We start from the raw sequence: 14,287 nt of genomic DNA on the forward strand, positions 1-14,287 counted from the left end.
CTCGCTACATTATTAACGTGCTTAAATTGTTTGCATAATTATGAAAATTTAAATCTACAGTAAAAATGCTTAATATACATTGATGCTTTTATAAAAGTCATGTATTCTGTAAGGTTTTGATTACAGGTATCAGAGGTAAGAATTTTGAACCATTATAGAATGCTGCATGTAAGCACTCCAGACTGAACAGGTCCCACACCTTATGTTCCCATTTTATTTATAGCTTGTGTTGAGTTGCTTGTCAGTTGCCCTGCATATTCGTTTCCCTGGAAAGTCTGCAAAGGCCACAAATACCTTTTCCCATTGTGTTCATCTGTGTTACCCTTTATTTGGTACCTTTTTTTCCTTGGTACATTTTAAATGCTAACTTCTAGGAACTCTTTAAATTCCTGCCCCTCATCGCTGTAGTTCTGTTCAACTGCCCCTGCTGGCTCCTTTATGTGCAAACTCTGAGGCAAAATAAGGTACCATATCTGAACATAAGAATGGTCATACTGGGTCAGACAAAAGGTCCGTTTAGCCTAGTATCCTGTCTTCCAACATGGCCAATGTCAGTTGCCCAGAGGGAATGAACAGAACAGGTCACCCATTTCCAGCCTCTGACGAAGGCTAGGGACAGCATTCCTACTCAACATGGTAATTAGAATTGATGGATTTAGAGAATTTAAAACCATTTTCTGTTGAGTCTTGGGAATCCTCAAGTTTCATTTTTGGTACTTACAGCTGTGAATTTTATTGAAGAGTTGTTAGTGGCGTCAGTCCTTTTATTTGAAGAAACTTACCAATTATAGTGATACAATAAATGGACTCTCCATCCTTTCCAAAGGCACTTAATCTGAAGGTTTGTGGTGCTGTTGATCCTGGATCAAATGAAGCTTCTAAGCTGCCCAAAGTAGTTCTTGTCTTGCTTCATCTTTCTTTCCCAAATTTCAGTCCAAGGATGTGGTTTGGAATGAAAAACATTCCATAGTCTTGAAATGGCTGGCTTGCAGATTGAATGACTGGAGTAATAGTTGGGAACCCACTAACAATTCTTCTGAGCAGTCAGGTACTAACCTGAAAAATCTTGCTTAAAGCTAGTGGTGGAATTCCAGAAAATCACCTATCCAGATTTTTCTGGAGACTGACATTGAGTTCAGTTCGCTTTGAAGGCAAAGGGGCAGTTCATTACAAGAAGTTTCAGTGATTAGAAGAACAGATTTTGAAATCCTGGTCTGGCTGCTATACTAACACTTCCATCTTTCCACATCTTTTCTTTATATAAGTATTTAATTGGGTCAGATTCTGACCTAATGGTTTCTGGGTTGTCAAATCACAAAATCTTGGCTCTTTATTTAACAAAGCCATCATCTAGAAAATGCAGTATAACTAATATTAAAGAAGCAATTTTTTTCCAGATATTAAACTCTTAACTTTTTGCTCCACAATTCATGTTGTGGATGATGTTTAATTTCTTATGGTAATCACATGACTGAATAAAGCACTAAACTTTGCATACATAAAACTGGACTCATAGGATACAAACTCCTTTCTAGAATATAAAATAGATTTTGTGCAAGTAGAAAGACTGGAGAGACAAATGCCACTAACATGGACATACACATCTTCCTCCCCACCCCCTCCACTCAACCTAATGTGGATAGCTGAAGGCTGCGCATTAAGCACAAAGGGCCTTTCAAATGTAGAATTACTTGGCACTGGAAATTAACACTTCAGTTTCCTGGAACAAGGTATATAGTAATAAAGTATCTGTTTTATCAGCTCTGCTCTTCAAATGCACATACAAATTGCTTTTGGTAGGAGTGCTAAAGGAGCCCTCTTCATTGATAATGAAAGGCAAACTTTAGTCCTCAGAGGTGCACACTTCCTGTTCCGTGTGTAATGACCTTCATTAAACTCCCCACATATCCTTTTGTACATACAGCAATCAGCATTAGTCTTTCGTCATCCTCATGTATGTGTGACTTTCTGTTTGATTCATTAGTTGTACAACTTTTCATTTTTAAAGCATTCATTCCTTAATTTTGTTTTCCTCCATAGCCTCAACGTGGTCGTAGCATGTCAGTTTGTGTCTCCCATCTTTCTGCTGTTCCCTATCTGCCCTGCATCCCTTCCAGTATTCCTTCTACCCCACTGCCAGCGCTGTGTGCACCTCTTTCTCCTTCCTACCTTCGGACTGCCCCTGAAGAAACCTTTGCAGAAAAGCTTTCTAAAGCACTGGAGAATGTCCTACCCATGCACTCTGCCTCTCCACGCAAGCACCGACGCTCCAGCCTGCCCTCCCTCTTTGTCAGTCCTGTATGTGTTACTGTACGCCTCCTGGCCCATAAAGATAAGTTACCATTAAATACATCCTGGTTTTGGGGCATTTAATAAGTAAAGAAGAATTGGTTTTTTTAATCCTGTGCCCTACACAACTAGAGTGCTAATTCCTTTTCTTTAGGAAGCATCATGCTTATGTAACAACTGAGCAATGTTGGTACCTGAAGTTAGATGAAAGTTATAGGGCAAGGACTGAATGTATGACAGAGGATAAAAGGAGAAATTGCACTCTGATCTCCGTCCCATAAGATAAGTGCATCTGCTTCTACTTTTAGGCAGTCAGTGAAATTCTTTCAAGTCCTGGATAAAATTCTTAATGTCAAATATGACCAGATATTAAAACTTGCTAGTAGCAGCTGATTTGCTCAAGAGGACTGTTTTTAATGGGAATGATGGCCTTCTAGATTCATAATAAAACAAATCAGAGGGATTCTGTCTGAGTAGCAAACAGTTCAAATTTTTTCTGTTTTGCTTCTGGAGGGAAGTTAAAATTGTGTTTCCATTGATTCCTGTATACATATTGTATTTTGAGATGGAAAGATTTCTTCTGTTACTGTAGATGTTAAATGCGTAAGGCATGAATGGATGTCTTAGTCTTTCCAGAGTATCTGGTTATGTTGGAAGTTAGAAGTATATTTGAGTCAGTTAATTCTTTGAGGAAATATTTCCTTTTAAGAGATGTTGGAGAATATTCTTGTGTTCTGGAAATTGATTCCATAGAACATAAAGGGCATGTCCTTACTCACTGTGCTGGACAGTATGGGACTTTGCTCCTGTTTTTCCAGAGGGGAAATTGAAGTTATCTGTCGGATTTTTTTTTAAGCTAATTATAATCCATCACAATGTTATGGAGAAATCAATTGCTGATGGCGCTTGTAGAATCCTCCTCAGAGGGATGCTAATGCATCATGCAGTATATCACTGAACAATTGGGAACAGATGCTCTTGATTGTTACCCTGCTGTTGAATCATCCTTGAACCAGATATTCGTAACTGACTTGAATTTCTAGCTGATTGAAAACTACTTCTTGGAGATTAACTCCAATAGCCTGTAGTAGCTGTCAGTGTCAGTAGACTGCACTGTTGCTGCTATTTTCCAAAGAGCAATTAAATCTATACAAGTAGTGTTAGTGTAGAAAGTATCAATTGCTATTGAAAATCATTAGTGCCAGATATAGTAGAAATGCACTATTAGAAATTTTATGAGACAGCCTTTCCTTGCCCTTCATTTTCGCCCTGGAGGGGAGAAGTCAAGATGAGCCTGCTCTAACATTTGAATCAAAGTGTCTTTGCTTTTGAGGACTTCCCTGCTGGTTTAGTACAAGTCGGTTCAGATTGGAGATGCAAGTGTAGTATAGTCCATTCTCAAGATTAATAGATGGCCTATCGAGTACTATAAATGGGAAGGGCAGTTGAAATCAACTCAATCTAAAGATGATGCAATGTGAGTAACTCTTAACAGATGGTTTAGTCTTGTGGCCTTAGAAGGGTCATTTCATGTTTTTACATATATAGCAAGTTACTGAATAATTTGAGAGAAACACCACCACATCTTCATGGGACATAATCAAAGTTCATTAACCAAAAACTGAAGATCTCTTCTCCCTTTCTTGACTTTGTGTGGACCTTTGTGTAAACTATATCAAGTGATTGTCTCTCTGCTAGCTAACTCAGTTTGTTCTTTTGGTACAACTTGCACATAAATCCGTAACTCGGAGGCTTAATTTAAAGGAGTTGTAGGTACCATGAAAATAAGTCTGTCATTGTCAGCAGAAATTCTCTTTTCTATGAACGAGAAGAAGGTTGTTGTAGAAAAGCTAACAAAAGCATGGTACTTCAGTATGCAGTTCTATTCACCATGGATGTATTTAATGGATATTTACATTTTTGTAATTTTCAAGCATTGTATGTGTTATAGATCATGAACTTGGAGTAGTCATTCTATAAGGTTACTTCACAGAGCTGCCTAGTGAGCTGTGCATGTTCATGTCCTTTCATTTCTAAATGTATGAATTACTTGTCTTGTTCATGTCAATGCAGCCTCAGTCCCTGGTGCATCCGTGTGGGGGAACACCAACATTCCCAGATTCCCAGATATTTTTCCCAACCATTCATGAACGGCCAGTGTCTTTCTCACCACCACCTGTCTGCCCACCAAAGGCTACCATTTCTCAGCGGCGCAAGAGTACCTCCTTCTTGGAAGCCCAAACATGCCATTTCCAGCCCTTGCTAAAAACTGGCCAGAGTTTACTTCCACCTGGTGGTAACCCCACAAATTGGACGTCAGAGGCAGTCGTTATGCTGGGCACTACAGCTCATACAGTCACTGGAGAGCCCCTACATGTGCAAGTCAGTTCAGCACCTCCTGAGGATGCTCACTCTAGAATGCCTCAAGAAGCCGTGTACTTTGTGGGCATGCACTACCAGCCACAATTGCCAGAGCATTACGATACAGTAGTGTATAATTCCTATGGGACTGAACAGTACTTGAAACAGCTGCCTGAACAGAAGCATGTGCAAGGTGGCCCTCTTCAGAGCTCTGTTTATGACTATCAGTCTGGGCAGAACTTCCTGCCAAGACATCTACAGAGCTTGAGACTGGATTCTGGAATGAGCCCTCTTTCACCATTGTCCAGTGTTCCAGCTCCATTAAGTGCAGATTCCACTCAGGTGAAGTTTCACCAGGCATTTGTTCCTCATTCTGCACCTGCTGTGCTTACTCACAGTAGTGATAGCAGAACAAGCTGTGTTTTTGAGTTCCATGTACACACACCAAATTTGGCTCCAGGAGAAGGGGGTATCTTACCCCAACGTGTTTACAGAAGCTGTCGGGGGTCATTGGATTTTAATCAGGAGGAGTCCAGTCAGGTAACAGGGTTGCATGGTCGCCTCCAACCTGTGACAGAGGAACAGTGTCACTATTTTGTTCCTGAGCTAACAGTGCCTAGTGCGGGATCTATCAAACAGAGCTGGCCAGAAAGGAGTCCAGAATACTCAAGTGATTCATCGCAGCTGACTTCCTCTGACACTGGTGATTTCCAGTCTCCTCCCCCAACAGTGGGGTCATCTACAGCTTTTGGTTCAGACTTCTCGTTGCCCATTGTCCAGGTCCCTCAGAAGGTATTTCAAGAGTCGCAACTCTTCATCTGTTTCCAACAGGGAGCCTCAGCTCAACAAGCCTTGTCCACCTCGCTTTCATCAGGACCACCTGCATTCTACCCTCAGGTTATGGGAGCAAACCATTCCAGAATGTTTCTGCTGTTTTGTCTTCCTTTACACAATTAAGGGCCCAATTTCCCTTCTTTCCTTCCCCTGTATCTTTCCCTTCCATACTCCAGGTTATTCTAGATCTTGGCATTCAAAGGATATGTTTCTGCTATATCTGTAATATACTAGGATCTCAGTAGCTTGCTAGGTCTCACCTCAATAAGTGAGATGTCAGCAGCTACTGGTAATCATTCTACCTTCAGCCCTTGCAAAATCTTGGTAGGTGGGACTTTCTGATATTTGTAGCAAGTAGTCAGTACTCATCATTATTTTGTAGCTGATATTCAGCTCACAGATCCAGGTGACTGAAATGCAGGGTAGGCTTTTCATCCTGGCAAGGTTATGGATTGGTTACAGTAAGGGATGACTCTGATTCTGTGTCAAGAAGTATTGTGACCAAAGAATCATTATTTTTCTGGTTATGCAGTCAGTGGCTTCAATTGAAGGATTTAATACCATTTAACAACATATTATTTGTACAATGGAGGATAGAAAAACTAAAAATACCAATTGTTCTGTGAACTGTCCAGACATAGGAGAATCTCTTACAACTCTTCAGAGGGATTCCAGGGGATGATTTACTTATTGAAGGAGTAGTCTAAAAATTACTTATGAATATTTAATTTCCAAATTAACTATTTTGATGAATTGAAATGTAAACAAGTCATTTGTACAAATTGTCTGAGATGAAGATTCATCAAGTATCACTTCTACATGATGACAGATCATGGTACTGTTAAAAATAAAACAAACTTGAATATTGCTAGAATTTACACATTGTATTGCTACTTGTAGTACTTTTACTTGCCAGAGCCAGGAGAGGACCTGCCTAAGAGCAGATTTCTCATCTCCCTCACTCCTGCCATTTCAGCAGTGAAGTTAAACTTGCTTCACTGTGCAAGTTGCACAGGAGATTAGTCCATTTCTTGAAGTGGAGGAAATGGTTAGGAAGAAAAGGAGCTTTGCTGTTATTCAGTACATAAATGTAGAAAGGTCAGGAACCAGGAATTCAGTTTGAATGCTTTCCTCATGGAATAGTGCAGACTACTTTTCTTCCCACTTCCCAACATGAGTAGAGGATTGTGGTGATAGCTGTTTCAGAATAGAGCTTTTAAACACAAGTCTGGTGTGGGTTGCTACACCTATATAGCAGTGTTATTTCGGAATAACTGACATTATTTTGAAATAACAGTGTGTGTCTACATAAGCCATTATTTTGAAATGTCAAGATGGAGGACTTCTTACTTCGACTCCTGTAACCCTCATTTCAGGGGGAGTAAGGGAAAATTGAAAGAAGTGTGTTCTTCCTTCGACTTCCTGCTGTGTAGACAGCACCAAAAGCTGAATTAAGCTATTTCAAGTTCAGCTATGAAATTGATGTAACTGAAGTTGCGTATCTTCATTCGACTTTTGCTCTACAGTGTAGATGTGCCCTAAGGGAGCCATCTAGAGCTTAGTGAACCTTCATTGTAAGCAGAGTGGAGTGGAAGTCTAGTGAAGTGCTCTGAAACAGTGTTTATAGGGTAGTGTAGTCCCAAATTATTTTGGTACACAGGAAACCACTTACTGAAGTTTTTATGTTCAAGACTAAACGAATGGCTGGAAGAATAGCCTAAAATAAGAGAGGTAAAATGTATCTCATGTATGGATTACTAAGAGTGCTCGATTAATGTGTTAAAATAATGCATGATTTAGGACTTTGTGTTGCCTCAAGTTCAAGCTGCATTACCTTAGTTACAATTTAAATAGCACATACTATTAGGCAAAACCTTCAAGGAACTATTAAGAGTAAAAGAAAAAGCTTCCCTGGATGGCACTGTGCTTTCCGAGGGTTTTTCTTAAACCACAGTAATGCTTTCCAGAGTATTCCTGGAAACAATATACTGCAGGTTTGTATGCCAACGGGAATTTTGTAGCTTCAGTAATTTAAAAGAATAATACTTTACACAATATTTTATACAACTTTCTAAATGCACTAGAAATTTTCTACTTTTTCAGCCTTCCCACTGAAGTGACAAACTAAGAAAGGGATCTGAATGATCTTTCCCTTTCTGGGTTATACTGAAGTATAGAGATATTGCATGTCCCAGTGTCTGATACAGAAGGATAATATTTAGTCCAATGGGAGGGAAACTGCTGAAGAAGAGGTATTTGATATGCCGTTTCTTCAGACTCTTCTCCATTCACTGTAATGTCATTCATCCATTCTTTTATTTGTTAATTCATTCAAAGTTGTTGTTTTTTTGTGTTAGCTAGGACCTTCCGTGTCTCCAATAGCTAACCCAATTTATGGGCTCTGAACATTGCAGTGTTGAGAGTCTGAAAATAATTTGGCATGTTTTTTGACATGCCTTTCAAAGTGAGCCCGGGGGGGGGGGACACAAACACACACACACACTTTAATATTAGTTTTAAAACTCTGTATCTATCTTCAATTTATGGTTGAGGATACAGAGTTAGTATTTTTTCACTCTTTTTCTATTCCTGGCCACCTAAATGTGCTCAGTGTGTAAATGTTAAGTTTAATGCTTTTGTTCTTAGCAACTATACCGGGACAGATCCTAAAGAAAGATGAAACTGGTAGGCTAACTTGCCTAATGCAGAGGGCTGTTTGGGTTGTACTTGTTTATATTGGTTGTTTTGGAAATTTTAACAAAAAGCTCATCACTTCCTCATAGTGCACTGCACTGCTGAATAGCTCCATAATACAATTAAGCCATAGTACCATTGTGCGTTCATTAGACGATTGTTTTAATTAGACCACTCTAGTCAGAAACTATAGATGCGGAAGCCAGTAATTGCCCAGTATGATTGTACCTGTCTCCTTTTCTCCCCCCATAGACACAGGTGCAAGGGCAGCCAACCTCAAGTAGTATATCAGTGGGGGTGCCATCTCAGCCTACACAACAGAGTCAGCAGGTAAGAAAAACAGTTCCTAAAGCCAGGACTAATGTGTAGTAAGTTTGACTTCCAGTTGGATTTTTATGGGAGAAAGTGAACAGGAAAATATTTTCAGTATTGTTGTCAGATTGTGGGCAAGGGAAGAAGGTTTTAAGTTCAGATAGAAAGGATAGAGGCTTCTTGGTGCTGATGCTAGGCATAGCTGCCAACTCTTATATATTCTAGTGATTATTTTATACCTGATAACTAATTTTCACCTAAAATATGTTACTGAAGTTTGCCAGAATTTAAAGAGAAATCTATGGACGACGTGCTTGAGTAGGAAACGGTCTATTTCTCTACCCTCACAATCTCAAGCTTACCACACCTAATTCGAGTGTATACTTGGTTTTGAAATTGAAATTGTGTAAGCTTAAGTACCAGTGGACTATGGTGCTTACAGAATATCACTTTCCAATTCTTCCCAGTGATTTTTCTCAGTGAGGTTCCCTGTGCATGGGTATTTTCTCCTAAGCTATGGTAAAAGGAGTTTTGTCTAGATTTTGAGCAAAAAGCTGAATAACTGAAAGACATATTTTTCTGGGCACTGATGCAGTTATTTTGTAGAATCTTCTTGTGAATGTTTTCTAAGCCTTTCAGGAAGATGCTTAATCTCTTTGATTTTCAGAGAGAGCTCAGACTAACTGCTTGATATAAGTAATATAAGATCTAACAAAATGATTGGGTATGTGCAAACATGAAGATGAAACACTAATCTTTTGATAGCTTACCCTTTTATCCTTTGGGTGAAATCTACTTGAACACATACAAATCTGAGGAATGCTTTTATCTAAAGAGAAAATAATCTCTTGCTATCTTTCCTCCTTGCAACAGAGTGCACAGCAGCTGGCTCCTTCCCAACAGGCAGGACAGTACCAGTTGCAGCAGTCATCCATTGCCAGTGGAGCTACCCCATCACAACCAGTTAGTCAAACACCACTGATCATGCCGATGCCTCAGGTACCAGTGGGGACTCAGGTAACTAACCTTGGTCTTTTGCAAACTTAAGAGAGTCGTCCTTTCTTCCCAGAATTTTTTGGTTACAGCTTTTATTTGTCTGCTGTCTTCCCTAATAGTTCAGAGGTGACATATTATTCCATGTTTAAAAATTTGGCAGGAACAGAGATGTATGTCTTAAATCTCTTTCTTTGGAATACATGGCAGAAATTCAGTAATTCAGTTGAGGAACAACAGCACTTGAAACTGAGCCTTTGCTTGCATAGAGGTCTTAGACAAACATCTGGAAAGACTAGTGTCACCTGCAGTTTGAGGAGTTTCATATGGCATTGTTGACACTTCATGAACACAAATGTAAATTGGATGGAGTACATTTCTCTTACATAATGACAATTTATTCTCCAGTTATGTATACTAAACCAAGTATACTGCCTCTTCTGAACTGTTGTCCTCTTTTTTTTAAAAACCAGTCTTCCTCATTCACTACTTGGCCAAGATGCATCTGATACCAAACGGTTATTTCAGATTGTCACATTTTTTGATATCTTGAATGTGAATGGTGATAAGCCACAAAAACCATTTTAGTTTCATTTGACCTCTTTATCCAATTCTGTTGATTGCTGATCAGCTGACATGACCTTTGCCATTCTGTGTATGTTGACAACGGTGGCTAACGCTCTTAATTGCTTCCTGCTTATACCTGAAGTGGGTACATGTTCCCGTTTTTGTTGTGGGGTTTTCATATTTTCCCAATAGGTAAGGGAGGGAGGATTGCTTGTAGAATTAGAATGATAGCAGAGTCCATTTATGTACATTTTGATGGTGCAGCAGTGTTGACACCTGTCTGTTCCATCGTAGCACAATGTACAAGTTGCAAAAACTGGAACACAGAAGGGATTGTAAAAAAGGTGACCCTTTGGAACAGCAGTCAATTCTCAAGCCACTCTGCCAGCTACTCTCCCCACTCCACTCTTACAGGGCATGATAACTTAAGCAATTCTTTTTTTTCTTTGACTCATACATTTAAAAAACCTGCTTTCTGCAACCCTGCTTCCTAAAAAAGCCTATTTCTATTTTCTTTGCATCCCCAGCTTCCTGTTTCCCAAGCAGTGCCGATCATCCAAGGCGAACCTCAGTTACCTGTTGCAGCACCTTCTCTCCCTCAGCCTTCAGTTGCCCCAACCATTCCAATTGGCTCTCATTTTCTTCCTATGGGACAGCCCATGTCAACTTCCCTGCTTCCCCAGTTTTCAGTCTCTCATGCACCTGTGGCTCAGCCAGGCTTCCAGTCTTTGCCTGTTTCTATGGCAGCTGGCATTAACCAGCCACTGCTCACTCTGGCCACATCAGCTGCTATCCCTGTAGGATCAACCATTGTCCCTAGCCAGCTTCCAACCGCTCTACAGTCTGCAGCCCAGCTGCCCAGCCAGGTTCTCCCACAGCTCCTGCAGCCAGCTGTTCAGTCCATGGGATTACCGGCCAGTCTTGGACAAGCTGCTGAAGCTGCACTTCCAGCTGGAGATGCTTTGTACCAGGTACTGTTGCAAGTCAGCAAAAGATCTCCTCATCTTCTGTTCCTCTGGGACACTAGACCTGACTTATGTTGCACATATTTGCCAATACCCAAATTTGGCAGGAAAGTGATCAAAGCACATGTTTTTGTGTCTCTTTTTGAACTAACTACTTATAGTTGTATGCAAAAGGACAGAGTTTCATGGATTGTTTTTGGACACCTAACTATGGATTTATCGGCAATGGAATTTCTGTAAAAGTTAGGTTTTTCTGCCATATGTGACAAATAAGCATCTGAAAATTGGTAATACTTCATCACTCCCTGCCAAAGACCTTTAAAATGCTGATCTGTGTCCTGGAAAGACAGTGTGTGGAATGTCTGGCGACACCAAAAATTACCTTAGCAATAATCTAGACTGTGAGCCTTGAATGTCAGTAAAGTGTCAGATGCAAACATGGAATGATGGACAAGAGCTAATCTGTGTCTGACTATAGTAAAGATTTAATTTATAAATCAGCAAAGCATTACAATAAAAATACAGTGGTGAGAAGACAGTCCCAACATGTGATGTTGCCCCTATTGTAATATATATTATGTTGAAATGTGCTGTCCATCAGCAGGTAATAGCAAGTATTGTTTACTTGCTGTGTGTAATAATGTTGCTTGGCATTCAGGTCATCTCCACTCTTGAGTTGAAGGGGGGAGATTACATGAACATTGGCATTCTTTATGGAAGATTCCCATTAGCTGTTGCATATACTAGCTAAATAGTGATTATTCAGCATGCAAGCTCTTCACGTTTTCCACTTTTATGATTTTGTGGATAATTATAGGGGAAGTTCGCTTCCTAGGACTTTGAAACACTTTTTGTGAGAGTGCAAGAGAACTTGCTGACTCATCATATGTGATTGTTCTGGAGGTGAATTTAGGTACCTGGGCAGTCTGCTGTGTTCCTCTTGCAAAATGGCTTTGAGGTGCTTGAACATTATGGAAGTATGGCAGGTTGGAACAGTCCCCGCAGCTTTACTTGCCATGTTTTCTCTTTCAGCCTTTCTTGCTGGTTTCCTAACTTCCCCTAATATGCACTAACTTGGATCCCTCATTTCTGTCGCAGGGCTTTCCACCTCGGCTGCCGCCGCAATACCCAGGAGACTCAAATGTTGCTCCCTCCTCTGCTGTGACCTCTGTTTGCATCCCTACTGCAGTACTGTCCCCTCCCTTACCCACAGATGCATTGGCACAGCCAGGTTATCTTGCTGCAATGGTGCAGCAGCCTTATGTGGAACAGAACATGTTAGTTCCTCTGAGCGGTGTAGGAGGACAGGTTCAAGTGCCACAGCCTTCATTGAGTTTAGCACAGCAGGTCTCATCTGCATCTTCACAGCAGGGAGCTTTAGAGGTAAATGTGATGTTGTGTGTATAAATTGAAAATTCCAGAGCATGAATTATATTTGCACTGTTTGGGGGAAATTAACCCCTTCCATGTTGGTATCATTTGGACACTATAAACTAATTTCTCAAATGACTTTTTCTTACAGCAGAATGTCATGCCAATGTGGGGAACTTGTTGCCATTGGCTGTTCTGTTGGGAAGTGAGTGTGCATTCCAGAGGCAAAAATCTGTTAACACTTCACTTCTTGCTAGTACTATAGATCCTTTTTTGTCTTTTCAAAGACACTGTGCCATTGGTAGCCCATGAGAATCTCTAATACGTGTTCCTTCAAGATTTTCTGCTGTTGGGGGAGAGATTTGAATTGTCCTTGTGGGCTGCATTGGCTTCCCTGTTGCACATTTTGCTAGTATGGTGCTGGCTGCATGGCAAGCTGTAGAATCACAATGTAGCAGATGGGATGGCTATCCTCACCAGGCACTCTGAGTATTGCACTAACACCCTCTTCTTGGGTGTCAGATTTGAGTGGACTAGACCCCTGTGGTTATTAATTTGTCTGTAGAATTGATGCTTTGTAGCTTGGAAGAATGATTGGGGAAATGTACTAAAGAGTTGATCTGGTTAGAACTAAAGAAATAATTCATTAACATCCTTGAGTGTTGGTTTTTTCTTGCAGAGTACTCAGGGAGCCTCGCAGGCTGCTCCTTCAGAGTCTGTACCATCAGCACAGCAACAGCCTGCACAGACTACCCCGTTGGTCTCCTCATTAGACAGGTAACCCTAGAGTTTTACCAAGCTGAACTTGTTGGTTGAGACATTTTTCCCTTGGTGGCTCTCTGGCATCTGTTCTTTACTGGGAACATTTTCTATATAAATTGAGTGAATAACTTAAATTTTTTTATAAGGTTTCTCTCTGAAGTTTCTTTCTGAAGTTACCATGCCTCAGTGAGTCACAACTGAGAATACCAGATTCGTGTCCAAAAGCTGAGAAATAGGGCGCAAACATCCCAAAACTGGGGATTGTTCTTCAATAAGATAAACCAAACCAGCAGCAGAAGTAAACTTCTATCTCGCCACGTTGACAAATGACAAGTCAGAAATGTAGTCTCCTTAAGAAACTCAACCCTGTGCCAATACCCAGATAGTAGACTTAATGATGAATGGTTATTTAACACCAGATTGATCAACCAAAGGAGGGTTCTTACTACGAATGACCAGCCACATACCCAGGTCAATATATAACTTGGATCCTACCCAATAATGACACTGTTTCCTGTCATCCAGTATGTATATCTAAAGGTTTTTATACAAAGAAAGAGGTGAGAAGGTAAAATTGGCAAAAGAAATCGTATACAAACAGTAATTACTGAGTTCTCGGATCAGGCATGAAGCAATGATGTCATGAAACTGCTGGCTTATTAAGTCTGTGGTTCCTTCCAGACTTTTGGAAAGTCCTCATTCTCTTGGTTAGAATGCTCCCATTAATACAAGTCCATATTCCAGAGAACAGAGTGGGAAAGAAGCTGAGTAGAGATGTTTCTGGGGCATTTTATACTTTGTGCCATATAGTGGGTCTGCTCTCAATACATTAAGTGGAAAAATATAGGCACAAGAGGGAATCCAGTGTCACATGCCCTTGCATGTTTTGATGAGTCATAGCAGTGGCCATTATCGGCAGTCTGGCTGGAAAGTCTATGTGAAAACCCATTAGGTGGGGATAAGCGTCTTTCATGGCTCATTGTGTTTGTTGATGAGCCATCAGCTTGAATAGTCTATTCACAATGTGCTGGCTAGACTGGCTGTAAACTACCATGTGGGAGGTACTGCACTGGAAAAATAGGTATACAGTCAATATTAGGGAAGTGAAGGTTTAACTGGTTAACTGGTAAGCCTCACCC

The 14,287-nt window shown here is 40.4% G+C and overlaps 1 protein-coding gene across 13 annotated transcripts in view; it reads left to right on the top strand.

Moving 5' to 3' along the window:
* WNK1 (WNK lysine deficient protein kinase 1) overlaps nt 1-14,287 on the top strand; it is a 167,715-nt gene that overhangs the window by 101,794 nt on the left and 51,634 nt on the right. For 4 of the 13 annotated variants that reach the window (XM_075940997.1, XM_075940982.1, XM_075940987.1 and 1 more), the window contains 7 exons: nt 2,041-2,298; nt 4,363-5,547; nt 8,431-8,508; nt 9,364-9,507; nt 10,578-11,021; nt 12,114-12,398; nt 13,066-13,163. In XM_075940997.1, the coding sequence (XP_075797112.1) occupies nt 2,041-2,298; nt 4,363-5,547; nt 8,431-8,508; nt 9,364-9,507; nt 10,578-11,021; nt 12,114-12,398; nt 13,066-13,163 (2,492 nt within the window). The remainder of the gene's footprint in view (nt 1-2,040; nt 2,299-4,362; nt 5,548-8,430; nt 8,509-9,363; nt 9,508-10,577; nt 11,022-12,113; nt 12,399-13,065; nt 13,164-14,287) is intronic. The other 9 variants (XM_075941003.1, XM_075941009.1, XM_075941015.1 and 6 more) reach the window with 5 other exon arrangements.

This window comes from Pelodiscus sinensis, chromosome 1 (assembly GCF_049634645.1).
Source record: "Pelodiscus sinensis isolate JC-2024 chromosome 1, ASM4963464v1, whole genome shotgun sequence".
In the NCBI taxonomy this organism is placed as follows: domain Eukaryota; kingdom Metazoa; phylum Chordata; order Testudines; family Trionychidae; genus Pelodiscus; species Pelodiscus sinensis.